The sequence below is a fragment of the Eufriesea mexicana genome, unplaced genomic scaffold (assembly GCF_001483705.2).
Source record: "Eufriesea mexicana isolate 0111107269 unplaced genomic scaffold, ASM148370v2 scaffold4907, whole genome shotgun sequence".
Taxonomy (NCBI): domain Eukaryota; kingdom Metazoa; phylum Arthropoda; class Insecta; order Hymenoptera; family Apidae; genus Eufriesea; species Eufriesea mexicana.
In genome coordinates, this window is record NW_016912862.1 from 240,766 (window position 1) to 268,660 (window position 27,895).

A 27,895-nucleotide genomic window follows, 5' to 3' on the forward strand; every position below is an offset into this window, starting at 1 on the left:
TTCTCTTTCCCTCTCCGTCTCGCCTATCCCCCTACGGCTCGCAACGATACCGCCACGTGTAATTACATTACTTTTAGGAGCGTAATCTTCTTGTTCGGCTTTTGATTAGCGTTCTCCGGCCCCTGCCCAATTAGCGATTACACGGCGCCTTAGCGCGTTTCGCGATGCTGTAGGCAGAGACCAGCTGACGATAATTGGATGGTAATTCAGAAACGCCTAATCCCGCTGGATCGGCCACCGAGAGGACGTTTTCGTCGCGTGTAATTAATCAACCGCTTGCGTGACCACTTATCGCTCGTATTGTCCATGCTCGGTTACGGTATCCGCGCGTGTAACAAGATTATTGTCCCCGCGATAGCCCCGCGTCTTGATCACCTCCTCGTCAACCCCGACCAATTTGCATGAACCAGGAATAAAGGCACTTCGATCTCCTTCCTTCGTCTCTCCCTTCGTTCCTCGGGGAACGAGAGAACCATCTATCGCGATCGATCTTTCGTTTATCGATAACCCGAGAGTAAAAACTAAAATTTTCATCTCGCTAGGTTCGACCCGATCCTACGAATGTTTAGCACGTTCTCGTTTTTCTTTGAAGTTCGTATAACACGGTGTACTCGCGCGGCCGCGTGACACGTGTAAGTACTTACAACCGCGTTCCATCCGCGCTCCGTTTCTTCGATTTTCGCCATTCTTTTCCTTATACGCCTGCATACGAAATGTAAAAGATCGGTATTTACGCGGATATTAGTTGCAGCACCTTCAGGCTTTCGAATTTTATTTCTCGCGCCAGGACTCGCCGCTCCGTTACGAAACGTCGCGATAATGGCGTAAAAGTCGTAGCTTTTGTTTTCGATTTCTACTTCTATTAATGCTTTCAAAGTTAAAAGCAACCGATCTCGCCTTTTGCGCGTTCTCGTCTCCTCCTTTTTTTTTATCTCTCTCTCTCTCTATATATATATATATATTATACCCTTTCGTCTTGATTATGTTTTAATGGTATCTCTGGCGCGGTGAATAAAGAGACGAATAATTCAAATAGCCGAAGATGACAAGGTTCCTCGTGTACGTAACCGAGTCAATTTTCGATATTAATGCACGTTCCCACCATGTTCGCCGGCTGTTTAATGACAATCGTAGCTCGATCGTGGCGCGTTTCAGGCTACCCCATTAAACAACGACCAGGTTATTGATCGTTCCTTTAATGTCGCATCGCTCATCGACTGCTTCACCACGCATCGCCGCATTTTTACCTACTCCGCTCTGCTCTTTTTCCCTGCCGGCCGAGCCTGGTCGACGAACGGAAATCTATTTCCATGATATCCCCTGATAGTCGCTTAATCATCGCGGGGAAGGAAATTGGCCTGATGGATAGTCGATGCCGCGTCGATTTATCAACGCGATACGCTCGTGTCCCTGGCGTCGCGATCAAATGGATCGGCGTAATTTCTTTTACAAATGCGCATTACGTATTCGACGATCGTACAACTCGGGATTGAATATTCTTCCACGGACGGGCAACGTTTACTCGCGTAATACCATTATCTCGGAGCTGCGCTTAGAAACCTACGACTATTTACACTCGTACACGATATTCCGTATCAATTAACGCTCGCGCGGTTCCTCGATGATTCGCCATTGGTTTTCGTGGATGAAAATTCGAGAATGCCGCTCACGTGTTAATTATCCACGCTATTTCGCTATTTCGGTCGATCACGTCGATATCCAGTGTGCACGTGGACTGGCTCGTAGCTAGGAATTCGTTGAAGAAAGCCGCTTCGCCCAATTTCATGGGAAATTTACCATTTGCCGTGGACGAAGCCGTTGCTCTCCATTATCGATTATACGGTAGGTATCGGCTACCACCGCGAGGACCGCCTCGGAACGGTAGATCGGACGATTCGCCATCGGATTTGTCGTCCCGTCGAACCGATCGAGAAAATCGGTGTCTCGTCGCGGCATAACGGTCAAAGTTCGATCTTTCGGACCCTTCGCGATCACCACTCGTCGAATAAATTAACGTTCGAGGACGGGGAGCGTGACGGATTTATTCGTGCCATTCGCCTCGAATTTCCATATTTCACTATACACTCTGACACGTAATCTCGGTTAAGTTGATAGGCTCTCGCGTGGGTATGACAACCTACGATAGAGTCTCGTATAAAGTATTACGCGAAAGTCCGCGATAATACCTAAGCGCTGTCGTCTAGACTCTTCGAGTCGGAGCAGACGCGTTCGGCGAATGACTCGTGGTAGATTTTTCGGTTTTTCCAGCTTGGTTATCGGCGCGATTACGAGGAGGCTGCTTACAGGTGACGAGCCGATCATAGCTATACGCGTCGACTGTCTAAATCGTGGAACGATCGAGGAGATATTTCCGAGACTCTTCGTTCCCGTGGTTAAGAAAGGCTTTCGTTTTCGCACGCTTGTTAAAATCAATAAACCGTGCCGTTGTACCGTTAATGAACCAATAATTAGTCGTGGGGTAATGAAGTTCGCGGCGGGTATCTCGACGGGGATTAAACTCTCGTTGAATTAGTGCCACCGCGGGGAAGAGTTTCATAAACGCCGGTAGCAAATCGTTGGAGCATATCGACGACTCTGTTTCTCTCTCTCTCTCTCTCTCTCTCTCTCCCGCTTTCCCCACGTCGCTCCGTCTCCCTTCTTCCACCGCGCTACGTGCATTATGCTTATGAAGTGCCTTCGTGCGTGACTTATTTTCCTAAAGGCTTCTGCTCGAACAACACGAGACACTGGATTCATGTACTTACGTTAATACCGTCGGGTGAAATTACGTTTGATGTTCAGCTCGTCGCGGATGTTTCGTTTTGGTTCGGCTTCCTGATCTAACGTCTTCTCGCCGTGTAGCCGGGTATCGATTTATGGCTCAACGATTACGCGACCTAGCATACAAACATACGGAACCTCTTATCATCTCCGAACTCGTAATTCGTCCCGCTTGCCACGATCGACGTTCCCTCTGAATCGCATCGGACCGATCGAGAGTCGAACGCAGCGAACGGGTGCCACGAATTATTCGACAACGATCAACGATAACGCGGTAGATTTCATCTCGCCATCGTTCCGGATACGTTCTTCGTCTATCCGATATCAAGTCAGGCGGAGAATTGAGCTGTCCCCGCGATTCCGCGGTCCTTATATAGGCAGCCACCGCTTCCTTCGGCAGGTCACTTCGCGATACACGATCGCTACCTGCGTCGCGATCGTTGATACTTCTCTTTGTCGTCCTATTCATTTTCATCTCGTACTCTGTACCCTTACCTCCGATTTTACGATCGGTAAAGCATAGAGATCCATCGTCTTTCCCCGAAAAGGAGAATACTCGCCGCGTGATGAGTTTACGGGGAAAAATACGATCCGTCTTGCTCTCGTGGACTTTTCATCCACGCTAGCCCGGCGATCCCAGCAGAAGAACCACGATCGAATTAAAAGGTAGATTTCACGGCGAATAAAGTGGCCGGTTCGCGAGCAGCGACTCGAGCGTGACTGATTTCGAGGCCGAGCTCGGTATTCTTCTTTCCACGGATGAATCTGGTATGCCACGAGGTATCGTGGCTCATAAAAGGGCCTGGGTACACGCCCAGCCGCATCTCTCGGGACCAGGGGCCATGGCTATTCATACGTTGCCGCGCCATAATGCGTTGCCCACACGAAGGCCGTGGCGCGAGAGGCGGCCACGTGTGGGTGAGAAACGCGCGCGCAGGTATTCCGTTCGGCGCTTCCTGCTCGTTTAATCAATGACATCTTTAAGCTGCTAGACGAATGGCAAAACCGAGACGGCGAAACCGCGTGCGCGTTGCGGCCCGTATCCTCGATCCTCGACGTGCCCTCCCGCCTCGAAAGTGGATCCCCCTTCTCGCCAGTCAAACTGCAAATCTTCGACGATGATGAGCCTGCTTATGGGCTGAGAGCGATAGTAATTAACGCCGAAAGAGAGGAACAGGGAGAGAGAGAGAGAGAGAGAGAGCTGGTCTTTAGTGGCCGGGGTAATTAGGAAGCGACACGTGTTGCATCGCTATGCGAGGTACGAGGAGGGATAATTTGAAATGGGAAATTTTACCGCGCGTGATCGCGAATATTGTTCTATTTCAAGCGCATCGCGCGCCGTGAACATCAGCCGCTGAAAGCCTGAATGCCGGCGCGTATATTGCCCATCCGCGAAGAACGGACGTTTAAATATATTACGAGCGTTTCGCATTTTTAAGAAAATAGCAATCTCGCGGACACGCAACGCGCTTAAAAAAGGAGAAAAATATTCATTTCCATGACAAAGCTGAACCGTGTTGCGAAATTTCTACCGCTACGAGGATGCAGCGCGATACGTCTGCCGCGTGAAACGATACGCGCTCGACGAGGTCCCGTTCCTATTGACGGCGACGGTCCGCCGCGGTGACGGCGTCGGGCCCCGCGCAATTAGCCGGATGCGTCGGTCTAAACAGCCGCGACGCGATTCCCTTCGGTGCATCCCCGTCGCGACTTTCACCGACACGCCGCCGCAGTCGCGGCACGTAGCCGTTCACGGATGCACCGGGTCTCGCACAGCCACGTACTCGCGCGTGCACTCGCGCACGCTCGCCTGTGCCCGGCGAGGGCATCTTTATTGCACGGTATATTCACACTAGGCGTAATATCTCAGCGCGCGGACGGTGCGTATAATCGATGACACGTTTACGAGCAGCGCGATAAGACGCTGGATTCCGCGAGAGGACCGGCCCATCGGGCAGTAACGGAACGGTGGAGAACGCGAAACGCTATTAGGGATTTCGAGAGATAGACCGGTAGGAGAGTGGACGAGGAGAAGATAGCATGGATGGGGTGCAGCGGGATCTACGGAGGGTAGTCTTCAACCCCTACGCGCGCGTTTAAAGTTATTAAAGTTATTAAAGTTATTATCGAGGATAATTTGCTAAACGCGGACGCACGGTGGATCGTAATGTCAGGTATTCTCGGCCCGGTGTTTTAGGTAGAGAAAAATGTAGGCGCAAGTGTCGATTGCGCAAGCGAAACTTGAAAACTTGGCAGACACTTTGCGTATGTTTCTTCCATATCGGTAAAAAGTCTGGCGACGCTTGCTTTGCTCGCAACGGCTTTCGTTTCAGACGTGTCGCAACGGTAGGGTTAACGTTCAACCTATCGCGAAAGGTCGTTCGATTCCGATCGAGTAATCGGTCGTTCGGAGCATGCTGCGTATGGGCTGAGAATCGTTAATCGCGAGTTAAAAATCGGCGATTTAAGCGGTGGTGGGTTGCGCGTGGATACTCCGCGTTCGTCCCCTTTTCCTTTCGTTTCGTTTTACCGTACACCGCGACGTGCCTCTTTTTTCCGTCTGCTTCTCTTGTTTCTACTCTCACGGGACCGGAGATCAGGCAGCGATGATGTCACGAGGCGTGTCTCGTATCGCGGAACGTGCCCGGGATTTTTGATCCCGCTGTTTTTCTCCTTTTCTGTTCTTTCCCTCTTTGCCGGCGGTTCGTTTTCGTTGGCCCTGTTTAACATCGACCACGAACAGTCGCCGCGTCCTTCTAGAGCCACTCGGAGGACGTGAACCCCGTTTCACCACGACCGCGCGTTTGCCAGGGCAACCACGCGGCAGCGGATCCTCGTGCGTATTTTTCGGAATCCGGGATTAGGGCAGAGAACGATCGGCCACGGCCGAGCCTATCGCGAATAAATTATTTATTAGGAATGGCGCGGTGAAAGGTAGAAAGCGCGGTCCATCTCTGGTACCTAGGAGGGAAAAAAAACGTAGGATTTGTTGCGTAACGTCGCGTAGAAGGATGAAAGTTAGCACGTTCCGTGGGATCGATTTTCGCAAAAGCGACGCGAACGTCGCTCGATTGGCAACCGCTCGCGACGCGTAACGACCACCGTAGCAGTTCCACGACCTCCTAATTGAATTCGATCCCGTTGAAAAAGGCTGGCATCGCCGTCCGCTCGCAGATGTCGCCGTAAAAAGCAAATTAACGTCGGAAAGAGTAAAACTGCGGCGGCTGCAGCGTACGGAGACGCGACTCCTTTCCTCGAATTAGCGCTTCCTTCGCCATGCTGTTCCCCGCTTTTATTTCGCCCGTGCCGGTTAACGAGCCTCGCTCCTCCCAAATAAGGAGACGAACGACCGGTGTCATAAACATTCCCGGCGCTCGAATTGAGCCGTCCGAGGTGGTTCCGTGTTCGATCGCGATTGACAGTTTCGTAAAAAGGCCCGTCCTTGCTGTAACGATACGCCGGGAGATGTACGATTCCGTTTCCCAGAACCGTGCCTCTAATTTGCTCTCGCGTCGTCGAAATGCGGCACGCGGTCCGACCATTCCGTCGGGAATTCGCGGACAGAATTTCGCAGGCCTTTGGGGAACCTTTTTCTCTCCTTCCCTGCAAACTCGCCAACTTTTCGCGTCTCGATCGTGGATCTGCTCCGGGATAGGCACGAGTTTCTTATCGCGTACCAACATCCACGGATTATATTCGTCGTCTGGACGAGATACGGGATATCGCGAGTTCTTTTCGAGTTTTGCGTTCTCGTTTGCGCGACAACGCGGCTACGACAATTTGTTCGACCACGACCACGACGTCGAATAATTCGCGCGTTACGAACGAGGATGCGAATTTCGTTGACAACGGGAGCTATAAATCCTGGCGGAGATATAGGTTCGGCAGGTCTCGTGAAAGGGCCGATGCAGAAGAAGCGGGACAGGGAAGGTGGCCACGGTGCACGGCCACTCGGTAAATAAGGATAATACCGCGTTCCAAAGGTCCATGCACCATGCGCCGCCGGTTAATTTGGTCAGCCTCGATTAGCCCCGGACGACTTACAGCGACCAGCCAACTGATTTATCCGCGCTCAGCCGCCGCCACTACGCGCAGAACGTTAATGAAGACAGTTGTACCGTTCAGACACGTACCTGGCTGGATCACCTTTGCTCGTCGGGCTAAAAAGAAGCCGAGTTGCCCTACGTTTTGCATAATCTGCTCGATGTCGGTTTCGAGCAATCGATAATTGCGCTGTTCTTACGGAACGCGTACGTGTACGTACGCGTGTGTGCTCGGTGAGGCGGACGGTGGTTGCTGCGATCGTGGTATGATCTTCTGGGTTGGGTCTCCGATCCGCATTTTCTCGCGTAATTTTTTATTTTCTTCTTTGTAATCGGTCGACGCGTGTTTCGCGAGAGTAGTCGCGTCGCGATAATCGCGTAATCTCTCGACGAAACAGAGGATTCGAATGATCTCGTTGTCGTTTGACACGGTGTGGTTCGAAACGCTCCATTTTCTCATCTCGTTCCATCTTATTCTGCGTAAATTTTCTATCTGCAAATTAACTACGCCTATGCAACGATGGTGACAGGCCTGTTAGAGGTTGCAGGCCAATACCGACCTTTGGACCTCGAGATACTATGCAGGCATCAAGGGGTCGATTTTGGGCTTTAAAAGGGTCTGCTGTCCCTCGCTGTTCTTATTCTCAAATCCGGAACAGTACAGATAGCTTGCAGTGGCGTGAAAAATACTCTCGTGTTTTATTTGTACATTCGCAATAAAGGGTATACGTTTCGCTTGTATTAAACTTTATACATCCAATTGCTGTACAACCGAATACGGTTACTTCTCTGTACGCTAATCGTTTGGATCTCCTTCCCGAAATTACCAACGATTTTGTCTGGAGATGTCGCGTACGTTGCACGCATACGACACGTATCGGTTGAGCGGGAATCGTGAAAGCTCGGGAAATTAGCTCGGGAAATTAGAAACGCGATGACTAATAACGCAAGTACGTGGACGTGGATTTTTCAACTGAGCCGCGAGTTAAATCCCAATTTGTCTTTCCAACCGACACCTAGCGATTCACGATGCGTCGACGGATATCATTACCGATAACTTCCTCCCGATACTCTTTTTCCTATATGCAATTATCCGTGATCCATCGTATCGAGCAACGCCTCGAGTAGCCTCTGTTATTTTTAACAAATGACACGGTATCGCGCAAGAAACCGAGAGAGAAAACGCGGTTTGACGTTCAAGGCTATAGATCGATGGCGCGTCGCCGCGGACAGACTAATTCACCGGCTCAAAAATTGCTCTATAAACACCCTATCTCCGGTAATGTCTACATCGGCTGTTAACCTAATCTCGCGCGCGTCGGGCTTGCACGGCCGCGGCGCGTACGGCCAGGCGATCGCAATAAAAAGAAACCGTGTATAATATATAATGGGCCTATCTTCGTAATAACTCGTAGTTACTTCGGCCACGGTAGATCTTGCCGATAATTCCAAAGACAGCCATAAGCCGGCCGTCGTGCTGCACACGCTCACCTGTGATCCTCTCCGCTAGGAAGGGCAGGACCCGTCCGCTAATTTATTCCTCGTGCTTGACCCGAAACTCGGTGTGTTCCATAGTGGCAACGTTACCCGTCGATACATCGATTTCCCCCGCGCCAACCATTCGCGGATCTCGCATCTACGATTCTAATCTCGACGCGATAAAATTGCCGAAGGCTCGCGGGCAATTCAAATGCCAAGGCCTGCTCGGTGATATTTTTCACCGAGAGAACGTGAGCGCGTCCATGGAAATTGGCGAAATTTAGAGTGATATCAACCGAGAAAAGAACGCAGACGTAATCGCGCGTATTCCAGTCATCGCGGAAATACGTTGCTGGCGGAGAAATCGGTTTATACGATGTTAGGATTATGGGTTCTAATAGTAAAGTAACTACGATATATATATTCTCTTGTAAGTCTTTTATTTCACGAGGAAGGTACATGTTTTTTCTAATGCTTCTTCTGAGAGACTAACCGACGACCCCTCCAGGACGCGTCTGCAGCTGTCCCCGACTCCTGAGACAGTGTCAAGAGGGTACGCCCCTGTTGTAGTAAAATTAAATAGTAAAGTAAATTCTACGTCCTAGCGATGCGAGGGTGATCCTTCCTCTGCGTTTTGTCTTTTGTCTCCCGTTTTCTGGAGACGTCTTTCACCTGCGTGGCCCTAAACAGGCCAGTTCTAACCGTTCGTCCGTTCAGTAGAGATCTATACAATTTTTCCACAGTTTCCACTGACTACTATTTCTTTGCGTTATAACCCCTTTAACAGCCCCAAACTCCCAACTCCCATCGAATGTCTATATTCCTTGTCTCGGAATTTATATCATACGAACTATTTATTCGCATCTTATATCCTAGATTGATTTTTGCCAATAACCTTCCAACGTATGAAAATTTTCGTTCGAAAACGCGGCAATTTCAGCCGCCCGTCGTTTCTCCGCTTTGCGAAACGTTTAATTAACAGCCTAATTGGCCACCAGCTGCCAATTCGCGGAGAATATTCGTTTCTTCTTTCTTCCTGGTTTCTTTGGCGCGCACATCCGTGCTCGGCTGACAAATGAAAAGAGACCGGTATCTATTTCCTAAGACGACGGCACGTTAAAAGTTATCGATCACCGCTCGCTAACGTATTATTATATTTATTAGAGGTCATTATCCATATTAAATTTTCTTAATTACGTTTAACCGATCTAATAACGTCTGGCGATAATGCGGCAATCTAGCCGGCGTTCAAACTCTGCTGCTCCTTTGCATAAATTATCGCAGGGACACGGTGTACCTCTGCAACTGACAATGTATTGATCGCCGGCCATTTTTATCGCGAAACATTTGTAGTAATTAAATTAATTCCGCCGGGAGTCGTTCGCTCGCGGATTGCCTAACGAATGATTGATGAACGTTATATTCTCATTACCAGTCGCTACTGTGGGAACATATGTACGTATAATATGCAGTATATACGCCGCTACATATGTTCCTTATATATCTCGAGCGTACCGGCATCATTAAGAACAGTTTACCCGGTCTTTCATTAGTCATCGCAGATTTAATACGTCGTTTGATTTCATCCGTGGAACAGCAGGCCCGCCATCGTTTCGTTCCTTTTTTAAAGCAGGCCGAGGTATCGTAGATTTTGTACCGAGACAAATCGCGCGAAACGATACGATACGCCGAGAAAGACAGAGAGAGAAAGAGAGAGACAGGTCTCCTTCCTTGCTGGATTCTCGTTAAAACGTATTCATTTACAATTCGTTATTGCGTACGCGTCTCGGTACCTCGAATGAAGATTGCTCGGGAAGCAAAGTGGCGCAAGCACGACGACCGATATTGCGAAATAGAGAGATTTCCGTTCGATTTCGTCGACAGGTTTCCTTTTGCTGCCACCATCTTCGACGTTCGAGTAGCAGACTGCGCGTTCCTAGAAATTTGGAAATCGATCGCTCTGTTCCCGAGTCGCTTGATTAGACGAGCGTGATCGCAAAGGTAGCGACGTCTCTATGCGCCGTGACGCGCGTGGCATTACGATTTCATTGCCGTGGCCGAAACTACGAACGATCCTGCTAGACCCTCGTCCACCGGTCATGAATAACAAATGCGCGTAACCACGAGTTTCCTGAAAACGAGAACGCTGCCATGGGCGTGTCTCGCGTGACGAATACCCTCTTTTTCTTTTTTTCAATCGATTTGCCGCTCCGTTTCGCAAGTTACTTCTATTCCAGACACGACTCGCCATTACGAACGTCGAATTATCGTCACAGGCGGTGGATATTCCCGAACAGAAAAATTCGGACGCGTTCCTCTTGCAATGGATCAAAATAATCCGACGAGAAAAGCCACGTTTTTCGATCTCAGTCGAGTCAACTTTCGAGCAGGAATTTGAATTTTTCAGCTATATTCGTAATTCCGTCGCTCTTCGATCGAGTTGTTTAAATATTTTGTATCTCCCGCGAGTAACTCCTTCATTTATTCAAATATCCTCATTTCGGTCGCGCGTATTTTCCATTTCGACCTCGTACAGTTGCAGCAGCTGCACCTATCGATTCGCCGTTGAAAATCCTGTAACAAGAAGACCCGAAGGAATAGCACGCGGTCCGCATCGGGCACGTTTCATTTTCTCCTCGCGTTGTCCACGATTTGTTAACCTCGCGACGTTACCACTTCATCGAGTTGTCAACCGGGTTACGTTATTAGCCGTGTATCGTGTGGCACGACGCGATACCGTTGGTTCGTGGCTGCTCGGAAAGGCGGGGGCGGTGGACGGTTTTCATTGTCGATATGCGCTCGAGCATTCCCACGTCTCGTCAAGACGTTACCTGGAAACAATCGCGCTCTCTCGGTGGTCGAAGCGCCGCGCCGCTGTAAATCTGATCTTCCGTCCGACTGTTTTGCGAATCCGATACCGGCGCGGATCCCGCGCGCGAGTACGTAGAATACAAAATGGCTGTTTTTCGCTGTCGCCCGCGACGACTTCTTCTGCCTCGCCGAAACAGGTTGTATCTCGGATGGTAGGAGAGAGGCGATGGTAGATCCAGAGCGTCCTCTTTAGCGGTAGATAATTCGGCGATTCGCCTTTCTTGCTCGGGGTGAAACGCTCGTAACGAACGTTTCTCTCTCTCTCGAAGAAGAAGAAGAAGAAGAAGAAGAACTTCGTTATCGAATTGCACGTTGGACACGGATTTGCTTCGATTTAGGTGAAAAATAAGTAAATTAATCGCGTCGATCGCTCCGTAGGCGTTAGGTTCTCGAGTTCCGTCGTTATCTTTGGATCCTTTTGTCCGCTTTAATCTCGGCGCGAGAGATTAATCCGCGGGAATAGGAATTGCCGTCTACGATGGGGAGGAAAAATTGGAATAATCGGACTCTGTGTCCGATGTCGTTCTCGCGTGTGGCACGGCTATAAATCTTGGCAAACGAAGGGAAATACGCAAGTAATTAAGCGCGACAGGTGAACGCCGACGATGATCTTATAATTACTCGGTTTACAAAAACGTAACGAAGACAAATCGACAACTCGATTCCTTTAAATCACCGTGCTCGTAATCCAACAACCTGTTCTTACGATTTCGCGTCGAATACATCCGCGAGAAAAACAGGCATTGCAAAAATATTTCGCGTTTCGCAATCGCGTATCGCAATTAAACGGGGAACACGAGCGAAACGTCGCTACGTGGACATTGTCGTAATTTTATCGCTCGCTCATCGCGTCCGTCGAACGTGGAACAATCAAAGGCGATCGAGGAAGCTGAATAGCATCGGCGCTATAGTCGGTGGGCAGCTCTTGGGTCATTCGGATCTCGTGGGAACTGGTCGTGATTAGTCCACGTCAATAGCAATGCTAGTTATGCTAATTGCGCGAAAGCACTTGGGCCTGCTACCAGCATCGAGCTCTCCGGCAGATAAGCTAGGTACGAAGGTAGTACCTTTGGCTATCGATTTATCGGGCTCACTCCCTCCGAGGGGTTTTAGATCGGTCGCTCTCGATCATTGCAGCGCGATAGCTTCCATCGTCGAGCGCGTGAATTTTCCTTCTCGACGAAGCGTTTTCAACCTCCTTCGTGTTTACGAAATATATTACCTCTTTACAACGGAAACGTTTCCTCCGTCTTTCGCGTAATCAATTTTTCCGCGAAAAATTGAGACGTCGATAATATCTTACTTATCGCATACCGAGTACTTTTGGTACTCGGACGCTGGTAATATTGAAAAACTGCGCGAGTGACGCAAGCGTGACAAGATTGTCGGAAATCCACGGTGCGATCAAAGCTATAATCGTTAATAATTCTAACCGCGCACGTATGGAGAATTTAGAAATATTCCCAAGCCTGGATATTTCGCGTGTGTTCGAGTCTCGTGTTTATATGCCCGCGTGCGGAGGACGAAGGAAAGAGCCGATTAGCGTTGGGCCGACTGTTTATCTTTTAGGGTGCCACCTGGGCGAGGCCGTAACAGCCTCAGTGTGTTTATAACCGGCATGGCGTGAGCAACTGCGTGGCCAGTGTAGTGCGTGCTATCGTTTCGGCGTGCTTCCATTTCATTCTTCCGTTTCCTTTAATACGCGCATATCCCACAACTCTATTCGCTTTCACCGTGCAACCATTTCTACGCACAGCATCGAGGTATGCAACGTAAATTCTATGTACACGTATACTTTCGTAACCTACGAATCCGTACTTTTCACTCAAGATTTCGAATATTCCCGATCAAAGCATCGAATACACCAGAGAAATATCTTTATCGTCGTGGTTTCTCAGTTTCGAGATATTCCCTCGGATCGGCGTATTGCTCGCGAGGTATCCTAACGCGAAGCACGAGGGGCTCCGATTATGCACACTCGAGTAATCTCGAATTCGTCTAATCAGCGTCCGATGTTTCGTTTACATCGCGTTAATGAGAGGCTCGCTCGGTGAAATTGATCATGGCGGATACGTATTAACCGGCATGTTCGTTTCTGTTTCAGGCGGCGGGACCGCCGGTGCAGCTGGAACCAGTGGATCTGTCCGTGAAAACTCCCGTGGTGTTGCAGGTGCCTCGGTATAGTCCAGCGGCTATAATTACCGCCGCGGCTAGAAGAATCCCTTCACCTTCGACGACGCCTACGCCACCGCCGCTCTCCATATCTACCGGTGAGTAAACGAATTTCAACCATACCTGCATGCACCGTCGAAACAATCTTCGCGTGAATTGCGTCGCGGAATTGGCAGGTCAGACTAACCCGTGCCGACATCTGTGCGAGACTTTGGTTCGCCGATTACGCAAAATAATTTTCCAACACCTTATTTACATACGTATGTCGGAGCGTGATGCTTCGAAGAAAACATTTTTGAATATCAATCCCGCGCATAATTCGAAAGGAATATACATACGTATACGACTCGACCTCGCAAATTATTAATTTATATTTTCTCGCTTTTCTTAGTCGCGCGAACAAAGAGTCGCGAGGTTGTACGTACGAGACGCGTGCTGACATTTGTCCGATCACGAAACTTAATTTTGTTTCGAGGATATTAACATTTTGCACTCGAGAGGTGACTCTTAGTCACCGTTTAATCAGATTCTAAAGATCGACGTTAATTAATATGTCAAATTTACAATTACCTAACGATGCGTGGAATGTGGAAGAAAAATAATTCTACGTCTTAATTTGCATATGATTTCTCGCTTACCATTTTAAAAATATCGTCGACTCTATGACAGAAAGTCTTCGAATTATTATTTTTCTGTAACGAAAAAGTCGTCGAGTACAAAGGGTTAATGTAATGTAACAACGTGCGAGGTATTAAAATCAAATAATTCTACAACTCTGTTAGTATACAATTCTTCATTTACTGCTGAAAAAGGTATCGTCAGTTTTTCAGTCGAGAATCTTTGAATTTCTACTCTTCCCTGGCGAAAAAGTCGTCGAGTGCAAAGGGTTAATAATTTCGTTTAACCACGATAACGTAACGTATAACGTAACACCGGGTGGTATTTTCTATTTTCTCGCTTTTATCAGCGATTACGACGCGTTAGGTCTCCCCATCTCTCTGTTCGACTCTGTTTCGACACATGCCAAAGGAGTGTTTTCAAACGAAAACAAACAAGCTGCCGTAAACGTTGGGTTGATAGGACAAACACTTAATCCAGCGTTGGTCGGCCGTTAAAAATATCCGATACGTGATTAACATAGTTGCTGGATGCCGGGGGTCGATCTTTAAGAGTAGTTAACGCCTAGCCGCAATGGGACGGCGCATTCGAGTGGCGCGTTTAAAATTCCTACACTCGCAACACCGTAGAATTGCACATTATGAACCGAAGGCGAAGGAAAGCACCTCTATCGGCTATCGCCTGTCTCTACTCGCGTTCGCGCGCGCGCAGGTACGCGATCGTGCATGCACGTATAGGTTAGCCGTGGCTGGAAAGTGGCCGGACTCTCTCGCTTATGGATAAAACCGCGGAGATCTCCGGCGATTGCGTTTGCTTTATGGGTTAATTATGTTCGATTTTTTCTGCATACCGCCGTCGGACGAGCCCACCGACCCCGGCCATTCTATGGAAAACCTATTCGCGTGGCAAACGCGCGTTTTACGAACGAGCCAAGGCTGTCCAGCCGATAGCGTCCTTGCAAATGTTACCGATTAACCGAGCTCGATCGGTATTAGGATAAGTGTCTTTGAACCGTTCGTTGCACCCGTTAGTTGGTCCACGTGTTCCGTTGGAAAATCTTCCTTGGCCAAGATTGGGTTAGGTCTTCTAGGATGGGAAGCAAACGCAAGCTTGATCCTCGCAGCGTAAGAGAGGAGCGATAATCGCTTTTTCCCGATTTAGGGAAAAATTATCAGCACCCACTTTCGGCGCGAGTCAAAAGTGACTCGGTGTCTGTGTGGTTTCGATCGATTCAATTGGGATTAGAATCTTACGCGTTAAATTATCGATTTTACCCTCAAATCGCAGCTTCCTCGGGATAGAACCTGTCCTTCGAAATTATTATACAGAGTATCTAGATCACGAATCTCCGGTGATAAAACGTCAGACTCGATGCATAACGTTACCCAAGAGCACGAGGCAACGCGAGGTCCTCGTCGAAAAACCGTCGTCTATCGATCATAGTCGAAATTCGCTTCGAGAAATCGGTCCGCGCGTTTCGCAAGATCGAATCAATCGTATCTCGAGCTCCTGAAACGCGGTGGCAGAGCGCGCGGGATTACCTCGTTTCGATAACCCGCGAAAAAACGGCGGGTTGCCGAAATGATCTGAAGAGATCCGAATGTCCGCCGGGGAACTAGCAGTTTCATAGTCGGCGGTAAAAAGTCAGGTTCACGACGCGCCGTGGCACGTTTAAAACATTTGGGACCGCGAAATCGTCGGGTCGGGGGCACGGGCCACGCCTTTTTTTATTAGCCGATTCGGCGGGTTCGCGAAAAGAGGGAAAAAAAAGGAAAGGCCGCGAGGGAAGGAGAGGAGCGAGAAGAAGAGACAAGCGTGCAACGACGCAGCGCTCGAGCCTGCTCCTGGCTAGCATTTCGACCCGCATTCACTTCCATTTCTGGATTAATGACCACGCACACCTGCGCAAAGCGGAGTCCGAATGCGATTGGGGTCGCAACCCGTAGTCCTTGCCCCGGGGCATCGTTGTCCTATAGTCACCGTGTTCGTCGCTCGAAACGCCGCGAGAATACTTTTCTGCCGAGGAGCCCCCGTTCTCTGACTGCCGATTGCCAATTTGTCCGAGCCGAGACGCCAGTCTCGCGGGCTTACGTGTTCGTAACGCGCACGGTTACGTCCGGCGGGGCATCAGGTGCGACTCTTTTCGGGAATTACACCGGTAGGTCGATGGATCGGTGTTTGGACCAAGGTCATCGGTTCGTTCGATCATTCGTGGTATCTTCCTTCCGTGTTACTCTGCCTACTTCTCTCGGTGTTCCACCTTTCGAGTCTTCCGAAATTTCATCGTCGAAACGCTCTCGGTCAATGTTTAACCGTTTATACCTCGAGTAACCGAGTACCTTATTCGGGAATCGTCGTTATTCCAAATTTCCCTAATTTCCAACGCCCCAAAAGATCGGATCTTCTTCTTCACCCTCGGTTGGCAGCGGCAGCTGGCAGCGTTATAATACAGGCAGATATCGGGCATCGGCTTGGAACGTGGAGCCTCCGCTTTCCAGGCCCGACTCCGAGGCTGTGTATAACGGCTCGCGACCGTTTCCTCGCGCGTCCATAAATCGCGACTCGGTGGCTATCGGAAAATTCCGATCGTGCGTGGATACCATATACGCGTGCGTTGCTGACCGACCTGTTGTCGCACTCGCTGCACATTCAACCGCGGCTCGATTTCTGCGTTCGGGATGTCCGAAGGTCTTTCGTTGACGCAACGAAAAATAAAACACCTTGAGAAACGGGGGACGGGGCCCACCGTCGATCCAACGACGTTTTCACGCCTCGCTCGAGCGAAGCTTGCGCAACCCGGTGCTCGTGCCACGGGGATAACGATTCAGAGACGAAACGCGACCGCGAACGCGTCTCGAGAATTTGGAAGAAAAGCTTCTCTCACCGGGACACGCGAGAAGTCTTTTGAAAATCGCGAAGCATTTGAACTCGCGAGAGGTCGTAAAGGTTCGATCGCGCGGGGATTCGTTCGTAAGATGGAGGAGCAGCTTCTTTTGACAGGCGGTCGTAAACTTTTACGCGGTACTGTACGCGCCAAGTTATTAATTCGTTACTTCACGGATCAACTCTACGCGTTGTTTGGTTTACGAGAAATTGATTGATTTATGAGAATACGCGAGGTAATAGGCGCTGCGTGTTATTTCTTAAAAATTGATATTTCGCAGTGACGTAAGCTTCTTTTTCTCTCTTTTTGAAACGCGCGCTCAACGTTCTTTACGATCCCACGTACGCCGATGAGTAATATAACTGGAGGCAGTATCATCCGTCTTGAACGTCCGTGTAAACGCACCTTTCGTCATCCCGAGTCCAAACTTCGGGAATTTTTCAAGCGTAATGAACGATCATCGCGTATTTCTCAATAGCGGAACGAATCCTACCGAGAGGGTACCTCTTTGCCTCATAAAATCGCGTTGCGTCACGCGTCTCTAAACCGAAACGACTTCATCAGCGACCGAGAGATGACAATTAAAACGTCGCGAGGGGGACGATATGCAGCAGGATAAATCGCTGGACGGTATCCGTTTCGCAAAGCGACGAAAGTCGAAATCGGCAAAATTCGTTGCCACGAAAAGGAACGTTTCACCACGGTGCCCGGGTGAAATCGCGGATCTCCGCGAACCTTCGATGCGCAAAAACGGGCAATTAAGGACGACGAATTCTCAAAGCGGGCATTTACCGCGTTTCCTCCCGCGTTTCGTTCCTCGAACCCATTAACCGTGGACTTTCTAGCGTGTTAGCCTGCACGATCTCGTAAAACTTGACGAGCGCATTAGCGTGGTCCGCGCCGTTGTCGCGATGGGTCGTGGCCGCGGCGCTTTCATCGGGCTCCCCTTTGCACTCCCTTTTCGAAACGTTCCGCGTTATAAAGGAAACTTGTCACGCGTCGCGGGGGATACGAGCACGAACGTCCCACGGATCTAGAAGTGACGTCAGGCTGTTTGCGTACGCGAACGTCCGCGGGGCGTGCAGCGATTCGGTAAAAGGGCCACCGTGCGAAAGTGATCCGCCGCCGCGGTAATACACCTCGCATATAGATACCGCGCAGTGAAATTAGAAATTTGCCGAAGGTCGTTGCTTCGTTTGCATTCCGCGCCGATCGAAATTAATATGGGCCTCGGTTCGCGCAGCGCGACCGCCCGACCGCGCCCGTGTCTGTCGTCGCGCCGCGTTATCGTACCCATCGTTTCTGCTTTTCCTCCGTTTATTCTCTCTATTCTCTCCGTTCTCTCTCTCTCTCTCTCTCTCTTTCGAATTTTGCAACGGTGGCGCGAGCTCGATCGACCGAAAGTTACGCGAAACGCGGCCTTCCGATGATACGTGCGCTCGTCGAGGACCGGATAATTATTTTGCTCCGTTTCGCGAAGAGCGTAGAAATCCTCCGAAACGAATGTATCGAAGGATCGGATAAGAATCGCGGGTAAGTCGTAAGGACGTTACATCGCGCAGAACGTTAATGGCGGTTCCGATTCCGATTCCGTCGCGAGCGAAGACTCGTATTCGAGTTTCGCTTAAATAGAAATAGCCCATTTGTCATAGTCAGCCGACAATCGCGGGGAACCTATTTCTTCGATTTTACCGACATTTATATCAAACTCGCACACAGAGACGCGGCGAATTAGCCGCGCGTACGTACCCGTCGCGGAGAGCTCGACGATTCCGTGGCAATTAATGTTATTAGCTTAATTGCGAGGCGTAGCCGCGCGAGATAGTCTCCTTTATTGTCTATTCCGCTGCATAATTAAAGAAAGTGGCAGGAAGCGACGCGTCGGCTTTTTATTTAATATTACCGCGTGGATTTTGCGCAGCTCGGAAGCACGGATCGATGTCTGGTGAAACTTTCCCGGAGAAAGTCACGGACGATTCGCGATGCACGAGCTTTTCCTACCGCTTTTCGATCCGCTAAATTCGTTAAGTCTTCCGCGTTTTCTTCGGTCGCCTGGATTTTGCCATGTTTCCCCCGTTTCGACGAAGAGAAGATGACGGATAGCGTCCCGTTTCGTTGGGAGTCGGTTCGAGCCGACGCTCCCAGAGTTTGATTGTCTTTGATTAATTACTCATGCTGTTTCTCGGCCGGCGGAAGCCGACGGGTAGCAATCTAGATAATGCGTAACCGTATTAACGGTTCAGCGTAATCTTCTTATATTTAAAGAGAAAACGCCCGGGACCAACGACTCCGCGAACTCCTTCGTCGGAGTAATGCCACGCGACGCCATTTTTCCGATATCTTTCCATTTTCTCCCATTGTTTATTCGATCATGGAACCGATTTTTCCGATAATCCGATGCTCTTCGACGAATTAACCCTTTGCACTCGACGATCTTTTGGCTAAAGAAGAGTAAGAGTTGGAAGATTTTCTGCCATAAAGCTGGCGATATTTTTCTGAGCAATAAATAAGAAATAGCGTAATAATCGACACGTAAAATTATTCGATTTCGACACCTCGCACACCCTTACATTGTGCGAAGTCTTATGAAATGGCGTCTGAAGGGCGCCCCTAGGGTGCAAAGGGTTAAGCGTCGAAGCTGAAAGTATCTCGCGTAAACTAAATTACTCGGTTATGCCTTTTCATACTCGGTACGCTTCCACGTGGATTCGATTGAAAATCGAAATACGAAATTGCGATACCGTAAATCGAATAGCCCAAGATGATATACCAATTCTTCGACTCGTATTATTTCCGATAGGTGTTGAATATCGAATAATATGACGGTAGACCTCCCACGCGTTCCGCGAAATCGGTTTGCAGGCGATAACGGAATCGCGACAACGTTTGCAACGAATCAGACGTTAAACAAAAAGAGGAAGCACGTGCAGGGTACACAGTAGCAGCGTGACACTGTGTGTTGCTCCAGCAAATAGCGGCTTGTTATCATAGCTCTTCCTTATCGCGAACGGTGCGGCCGCCGATGGCATGTTCCGAGCATCGAGATAAATCCTTGGCGAATGGTAAAACGATAATCGGCGACTGGGTATAACCGACTGGATGATAAAAGCACGTTGCGGCGTGCCGCTCGGATTTGTAGACGTCACGGATAATCAGTTTGTCCGAACGCGGCCTTTAAACTGCCGCAATTTGTCATCATCAGCTGGCTCGACCACGGTAACCGAATTAGAGGCTCGAAGGATAAATTTTAAACGCGAAATTCATTTACGCGCGTCGAAGGTGTAGCTCAACGCGCTCGCGTCTCTCGTCGTGTACAAATCGGTGCAAATCGGTACAAATCGTCGTGGAGATTTTTCCGTTTCGCGGAATATTAAGTAACGCGGGAAACGTGTGAAATTTCAACATGACGCGAAGTGCAGCGGAATCTAGGGATATTTTCGACGCGAGTAATTTCATTGTCCGAAGACGAAGCTTTCGCGAAACGAGATGAAATATTGCGGTACGATCGATCCAAGTTCACGCACGGTGGATACACGCGAGAGAGAGGATGATCCGTGCGTGGAGGATACCGCTGTCGCTGTCGTCACCGTTTCGTAACGAGATATTCTAGTCGAACTTTTTAATTTTCTCTTAATACCCGAGCGAAGCCGTTAATCTTTCGCGGTACTTAACGCGTTCTTAACGTAACCTTAGATCAACGCCGCGGCTATAAACTTGCTTCTTTATTACCCTTAATTACTTTATTATCCTTCATTACCCCGAAAAAGTGCAAACGAAGAAACGCGGAAGCGGCAATTAAGAGCGATCCTTGTGTACGATGTCTCCAACGAGGAGAGATAGATCGGAAGCCAATGTCCTTTAATTTTATTACCGATTTTACCGCGCTGGCTACTTTCGAAGCGTAGAATTTTCATGAAAACTCAAGCGCGTAAGTGCACCGATTCAGTAGTGTCGCGGTTTTATTAGCCGCAATTAAGGCGACGTTTATGGGTTCTTATCAGAGACACGGAGCACACCGCGGGCATGTTCCGTCGATCGAGATAAGTCCTCGCGCTGAATGGCAAAGCGATCATCGAACGAGACAGAGAGAGAGTGCGAGAGAGAGAGAAAGAGGCAAGGAACGCGGATCGTCTGGCGGTGGAGAGAAAGAGAGAGAAAGGGAGAGCCGCCTGTAAGACGAGTAGCAATAGGCGGTGGTCATATCGCGCTCGGAGCATTTCACGATAGGATCTTAGATTCTTCATGGGGTAGACGCGTAGACGCGAGTGCACACAGCCGGTCGATTCACTGTTCCACGAACACACGCCGATTATCGCCACTCTCTCTCTCTCTCTCTCTCTCTCTTTCTATATCCACCTTTCGTCCTTTTTCCATCTTTCGCTAGTCGATAGTTAGAATCGGATCGGTCGTAAGCGGTGTATAGAATCGGCTAGACCCCTCGCGGTTCGACACTGTCAGCAGATAAGTCGGATAAAGGCCTCCCATCTCGTTCTCTCTGTCCTTGCTACCGCTTCTTCGCCCGGGGATGCTTCTCGCGTCGTGGCTCTTCGATCACCGCCTCCTTCGTTCCCCTGTTAATTAGCGTAATGTAGGGTGATTGGGACTTTTTGTAATAGCTGTTGCCCGAGTCCTCGTGAGAAGCGAGATGTCCCCGGGTTAACTCGCCATTGGTACGGGTCGGATGGCCGAAATGTAATTCGAAAGTACGACATTCTCGACGTTTACCGGGATACATGGTTAATCTCGATGTAGCTGAGAAGATTTCTTAATAAATATCTTTCCCTTTCTTTTTCTTTTCTTCTTTATCGAGATAACGAATCGTATAATTCATATTGCAGGGTAATACCGATTATCGAAAATCGTTTAGCGGTAATACCCCGCGCCGTTACCGAATCGGACAGCTGTTGTCTTCTTTTTCGTCGATAACATCAAGTTCGCCTTGACTTACCTTTAAACGAAGCGGCTGCACTTTTTCCTCCGATCAGACGCCAGATACGCGGATACCAGCCGACAATTAATTACATTTATGTTCCTTCCCATTCAATAACGAACATATCACGCGTGATAAATATTTTATGAGGCGTTACGAGCCTGCGAACTCTCTATCGATCGATTAGCACGCTGGAAAAATGCTCGGTGCCTTCTCTTCGAGGTACCCGTGAACACGACGGATCGGTGGAAAATGGGAGAAAAGGCAGGAGGGAAAGGGGGAAAAATATCCGTACGCGCGGAACCAGAGAACGTTAGAGACGCGAAGGCTAGAGCGAGAAGAAGAGAGATCGCGCGAGCAGGGAAGTTGGATTTTCGTGGAAAGAAGAGAAGCTTCTTAGCGAGGGCAGAGCGTGAGGCGAATCTTTAAGTCGTTTTACGCTTTTACATAACGCCAACGTTCCGTTGCGCCACGTTTTCGTCCTCGTCACGGTGTAAACGGTCGGTACCGTTCCTCCTTCGTGTCCGACCTCCTCCTCCTCCTCGTCCTCCTCCACCTCCACCTCCACCTCCACCTTTTCCTCTGCCTCCTCCTTCCCTGCCTTTGCTAACTCTTTTCGAGAGCCTAAACCCGCTGGCTTGTGTAAGCTACGCTGATGGAAACGCGTCTCCTCCTAAGAGGAATCTTCACGACTTTCTACATCGCGAAGTCCATTTCTTCGTTCGTACTCGTTCTTTGGCTCCTCCTTTTTCTTCTTCCCGAAGTTATTATCCTGACTGGCTGAAAGGCAGAGAAGAGCAATGTACACAATGTACCACCCGTACGCTACTCCGATCCTCGTTTCTCCGATCCGTGACGGACAGTCGCGATTTGTTCGCTCTTTCAGGGATGAAAGATAACTCGGGGGAAAGTTTGCGCGATTTCGAGCACGCTCTTTTCCTCTTCCTCGAGAGTTGGCCCGGTCGTCGGAAAATAATCGGGGCGCTATCGAGCGCGCGGTGACTGCGTCTTCGTTGATTTCATTGTCAACGTCCATCGGTGGTAATCGCGGAACTCGCTTTCAAAAATTCACGCCCGTTGGACAAAGACGCGGCCGAGACCGGTAAAGAATAGAATACGATTAATGCTTCTGGACGGTGAACCGTTCACCTTCGATCAGCCGCGGCTTAGCCGTCGAAAGCGTGTACGGTAAGAGCACAAACGGTAGCGACACACTTTCAAATGAATTAAGTATAATCGACCGGTCGGTCGGAAGTTGGGTTAAATTGGCCAGTCGAATAGAGAGGTTAACGGGCGGTCGAAGATGTAACAGGGACGACGTAGGATCGTCGAAATCCTTGACATGCCTGCGGGTCTAGAAAGGCACTTCTTCTCTCGATTGATTAGCAAAGGAATCGAAAGGTGCTCCGGTAGGTTGCTTGCACGTTCGCGTTGCCTACGCGTGCACGGAGGTGAAAAGAGGATGAGCCGAAAAGCGCGTAGAGTAGGAGAGCTGGCCATCCTCGGCCAACCCGGAACCATATTCATCGTCGCTTCTTTTTCTCCGAGCTGGTACTGGTACAATGGCGCGGTGGTTCCCTTGACATTATGTCCTCTTGTATCGTGTACTCGCCTCGAGTCGCCTCTGCTCGCCTCTATTAGAGAAGCGATAGTCGGCTGACATTTCAAAGATCGAACACCAGTCACCAAGATCGTTGATCTTTCAAGACTAGATCAAGTGTTGTTGGTCGCTTTTATTCGCGCGTCCTAATGGCGGTTTAATGGTCGCTAAAAGGTGGCCTTGCATCCGCGTCGCTATTGATTCTCCGCTTTTTTCACTCGTTAAAACTCGTAATCGCGACTTTTGTCCTCGCAGCCATGCTTTTATTCTCTTCCTCCGTTTATGCGATACCCGCGCACCGCTCGTCTCCACGCGTGCGTCACCTTCGCCATTTTTCCCATCATCCGTTCGGGGAAAAGGTCGTGTTTCGGTGAATATACGAATACGTTTCGCCGGTGTAAAACGGCGATTAAGTTGGGCAAGTCGTGGACTTTATCGCGGATAAAAGTATTCCGCGGTTACCGCGATTATCGTTGGGGATTATCGTCTCGCAGAGATCTTCGACGAGAGGAAAATTTCGCGTTGTACGGGTAGTTCGATTACGGCAACACGCTGAACATATGCCTGGTTTGGCTGGCGAGGTTCTACCGGAACGATGGCGTAAACGAAAAAGCTCGTGAGCGTTGTTAAAACGCGATGCAGGAAGTACCGTCGACGTCTAATCCTTTTTCTCGAATCCGTCGGGCTCGCACGGTATGATCGATACCCGGCGTCATGCACGCACGTTACCGGTAATTAAGCACGTATACTAATCGGCCGCTTTAAGGTATGTACAGTCCGTCTAAGTGGGGTGTTCCTCTCCGACATGGCGGGGGCGTGAGAAGTGCCTTAGCCCTGTGACCTTCGTGGCCTGCAGGGTACCCCGGTACTACTCCTCCGTAGGTACTCGACGTAGCCACGTCGTGCACCGAGAGAGGGGACGGGAGAGCCGGTCGGAGAGCAAGTGAGAGACGACCGGTCGAACTCTACGCGCGATCTTCTCCGTTCCAACCGTACAGTCCGATCAAATTTTGACACGTTCGACGTTTCGCTCGATCTTCGACCTCCCGGTTCGAGAGTCGACCGGTAATGGTTCGCCCGTGGGAACGGTATATCGATTTACTTTGTTTCTCGCGGGCTAGCGAGGTCAGCACTGCCGGGCAAAAATTGATAGACGGCCTTCCGAAAGGGGGGCAACGGGAGAAATTTTTCCATTTCGATTGGAACGCCTTGAAACGTCGAAGGATGGACGCGGGCCTCGGACCGAGATTCCACGCCGAGAGTCGTCGGGTCGAAAGGTTTCGGCTGTTGGACTTTGTATTCGAGAAAGTCGAAACGCGTAACGCAACCACGTCGGATAGCTTATACTCATTGGCGTCGAACGTTAGATCCGATAATTAGAACGAGGATTAGACAAACTTCTCGATGGCTGTCGAATTCTAACGCACGCGCCTTGTCCTCCGGATATACGAGGACGTCGCGGTAAATAGGTAGCCAAGCATTCGCTAAAGCGTGCAACCGGTCGATCTACGGACGGAGGGTTGTATCCGGGTCCAAGCGAATCTCATCTTACAAACGGGCGATTTATTTCGAAGGTACGGTATCGGTGAGAGTATCGCTCGTCTTTGCTCTTCGTCGTAACCGTCGTTACTCGTTAATTACGAGCGACTTCGAGCCGAATCGATCTTCCCTTCGTCACTGGACTCGCGAGGGATCGTCGGGTCTAGCGGGGTAGTCGAAACGGACACGGACAATCAGAGACCTTTCCCTGCCCTCTTCTCCTCTCTGCAGTCCTTCCTCCCCGTTTCTCATCCAGTCGGTGGATCCTCTCTCGCATCTTTCATCCGTCTCTCCTGTTGGTCCGGCCGCGGACTTTCCGGACTTTCAGGCTCGACCTCAGGGCCCCGCGAGATGCGGTAGGAGAGTTAACCTTTCAGGAATGACTATTTCATGGCCACTTCCTGGGTTCAACGCTCCTGCGATTTCTATGCAGGTAGGGTAAAGGTATACACACGAATGCAAACACACAGGGAGCATGAGAGACAGAGCGAGAGAGAGAGAGAGAAAGAGAGAGGTCTTCCAACACGGTCTCATGATTCCGTATATACGTGCACGCGCAAACCCTGAACCCTGACGTTCTGGAGAACCGTTCCCTTGTACCCGGGGCCTTGTGTTCTGCGTGTACGCCGTGTAGAGTATCGCGGTGTAACCGGCGTAGAGGGGGCCAGGACCCAAGGGATCTAACGCATTCAGGCCTGTGTGCGCTTGCATAATATTAGACCTTATGCAACCTGCCCTTCCCACACTTATCACTGCCTTCCTCCTTCTTCTTCAGCCGCTTCCTCCTCCTCCTCCTCCATCTCCTCCTTTTCTTCTTCTTCTTCTTCGTCTTCTTCTTCTTCTTCCTCCTCCTCTTCCACCTCTTCTTCGTCCTTCGCGTCTCGCAGCTCTTTCTCGGCAAGTCTGCTCTAGCCGGAGAACCGAGAGAGAGGTGGAAAGTAGTGGTGCTCGCGATGAATCCCCACCCTGGAAGAAGGGGCCCGTGAGGCTTGGACGGTGCCCGATCACGGTGCCCTTGGCGTTGCGCTAAGCCCCAGGGTGGGGTGGCTCTGCGGCGAAGAAGAGGAAGCGAGAGCGAAGCGCGGAGAAGCCTGACCATCCGCGGGAAGAAGACGAGTCGCAGGCTGTAGAAGGAGACGGAACGGCGAATCTAGTGGTGAATCGAGAGGGATATACATTGGGAGGGAAGAGCGATGGAGAGGAGGAGAGGAGAATAGGAGGAAGAAGCCGAGAGTCGTCCGTGGTGCTCGTGGGACCGCGGATGTAGGGTGGTGGACGGGACGGGGGGTTGGTGGAGGGCCCCCTCGACTAAGTCAGCGGGGGTCAGAACGGAGATGCTCCGCGGTCGTGTCGGGCGGGGCTGCCCGCTCACGACTTGAACTATCGCACGCCCCCACTAGCACCAGCATCCACCTTCCAGCCTCGGCCTCGGACCGTTTTCTCGTCTGGACGCTACGTCCCGGCCGTCTACCTACTCTGTTGCCGGCGCTTAATTCGATAAATAATGCTGCCGGCTCAAGGTTAGCCGCGCTAGATCCTTGTCAATTTGTATCGCGCGCGGCCGCGCTCTCTCGCTCCTTCGCTGGCCAGCGCTCTCCTTCCTCTCTCCTTCCTCTCGCTCGATCGGGACACCGGGGTCAGGAATTTCCGTGAGTCTACGTTTGATTGGTAGACCTGTCGTGGGTCACGGGTCGGCCCACGGTTTGACTGTGACGACGAGATTTCATCGGACATCACCGTTCCAGAGACTCCCTCTCTTTCGGCGTTTCTCCGTTCTCTATCTGGGATCTCCGTTACCTACCCCGGTCAACGTAGAGATTCGATTTCCGTCGATCCCTCGCTCGGTCCCGAGCATTCCTCGACCGACGGTGTCTCTCTCGCGTCATCCGGGGGGTTCTCTAGAATTCGCATTGAAATCGCGGCCTAGCGCGATTCCGAAGTTGTCGATTCGTTGGCTATTGAATTACACCGTCCTCGAGGTTCCTTTTTACGCCCGGTTAGAACGCGGAAAGGATCAGCCGCGATTCTCCACGCGTCGGTACCAAGCTCTCTGGCGAATCTCTAACGCGCACCTCGGTTAACCGGCGTGAAGCGTCGCAGATGAAACGGCGTATTCTAATTCAATCGCGCGCGATGGTCCGCGAGGTGGTACTCGCGACCGTTAGCCGATGATCCGGCCCGGCTGGATGCTGGACAAGCGTGTGAGATCATAATCAAGGCGCAGCGTGACCGACGCCGAGGCGTTAAACCGGCGTGTAATGACGTTGCGTATGCGGTCGCGTCGATTCGCCGCGCGGACGGAGCGGACGAACCGCGACGACACGTTGCATTATCGCGTCGACGAACGAAGAAGGACCCCGCGCGAGGATGATCGACGCGTATATTTGCCGGATCCGTGGAAAGGAGGAAAGAGGCGGATGGTTGGCGTTGCGCCGCGCGGTGTATCGTAAATTGCCTATCGTAATAAACGTATTATCGCGCGAGCATTGCCGCGTAGGACGTGGCAGACAGGCTAAACGGGTCCGTTTTGTATTCGCTGGCACCTGCTCGCGCGCCGCGCGCGCATCAAGCCGGCTAAAGCCGCGGAAAATTGGCGACCGGTGCTGTTTTCCCTTACCTGGCCACCAGCGGTCGACGACTACGACCGCGACCGCGACCGCGGCGATGATGGCGCGTGCTCGGTCGCCTTTCTGGCAGTCTCGAAACATGAACGCGCGAGGGTAACGATGCTCCTCTGTCACGTATCGAACGTTCCTCCGCTGCGTTGCGTTCCCTAACGCGTTTACGTTTCACCGAGGGATACTACGTACCGGGGACGAGAATGCGCGCGTGGTACGTAATAACGCCAAGTGTGGCGCGTTTCGCATTTTTGCGACGATCGCCATTGAGAAGGTGTTTCGTCGCGAGCCGATGAACGCGGGAATAATTTCGGTACTTGGATCCGCGCGGTTCCGATTTCCGCATTAATTCGTCGGGTA

The 27,895-nt window shown here is 50.5% G+C and overlaps 1 protein-coding gene across 3 annotated transcripts in view; it reads left to right on the forward strand.

The window, feature by feature from the left end:
- Nucleotides 1-27,895, forward strand: part of LOC108551684 (Krueppel-like factor 3) — a 312,941-nt gene that overhangs the window by 91,659 nt on the left and 193,387 nt on the right. For all 3 annotated transcript variants that reach the window (XM_017905930.1, XM_017905932.1, XM_017905933.1), the window contains exon 3: nt 13,279-13,444. In XM_017905930.1, the coding sequence (XP_017761419.1) occupies nt 13,279-13,444 (166 nt within the window). The remainder of the gene's footprint in view (nt 1-13,278; nt 13,445-27,895) is intronic.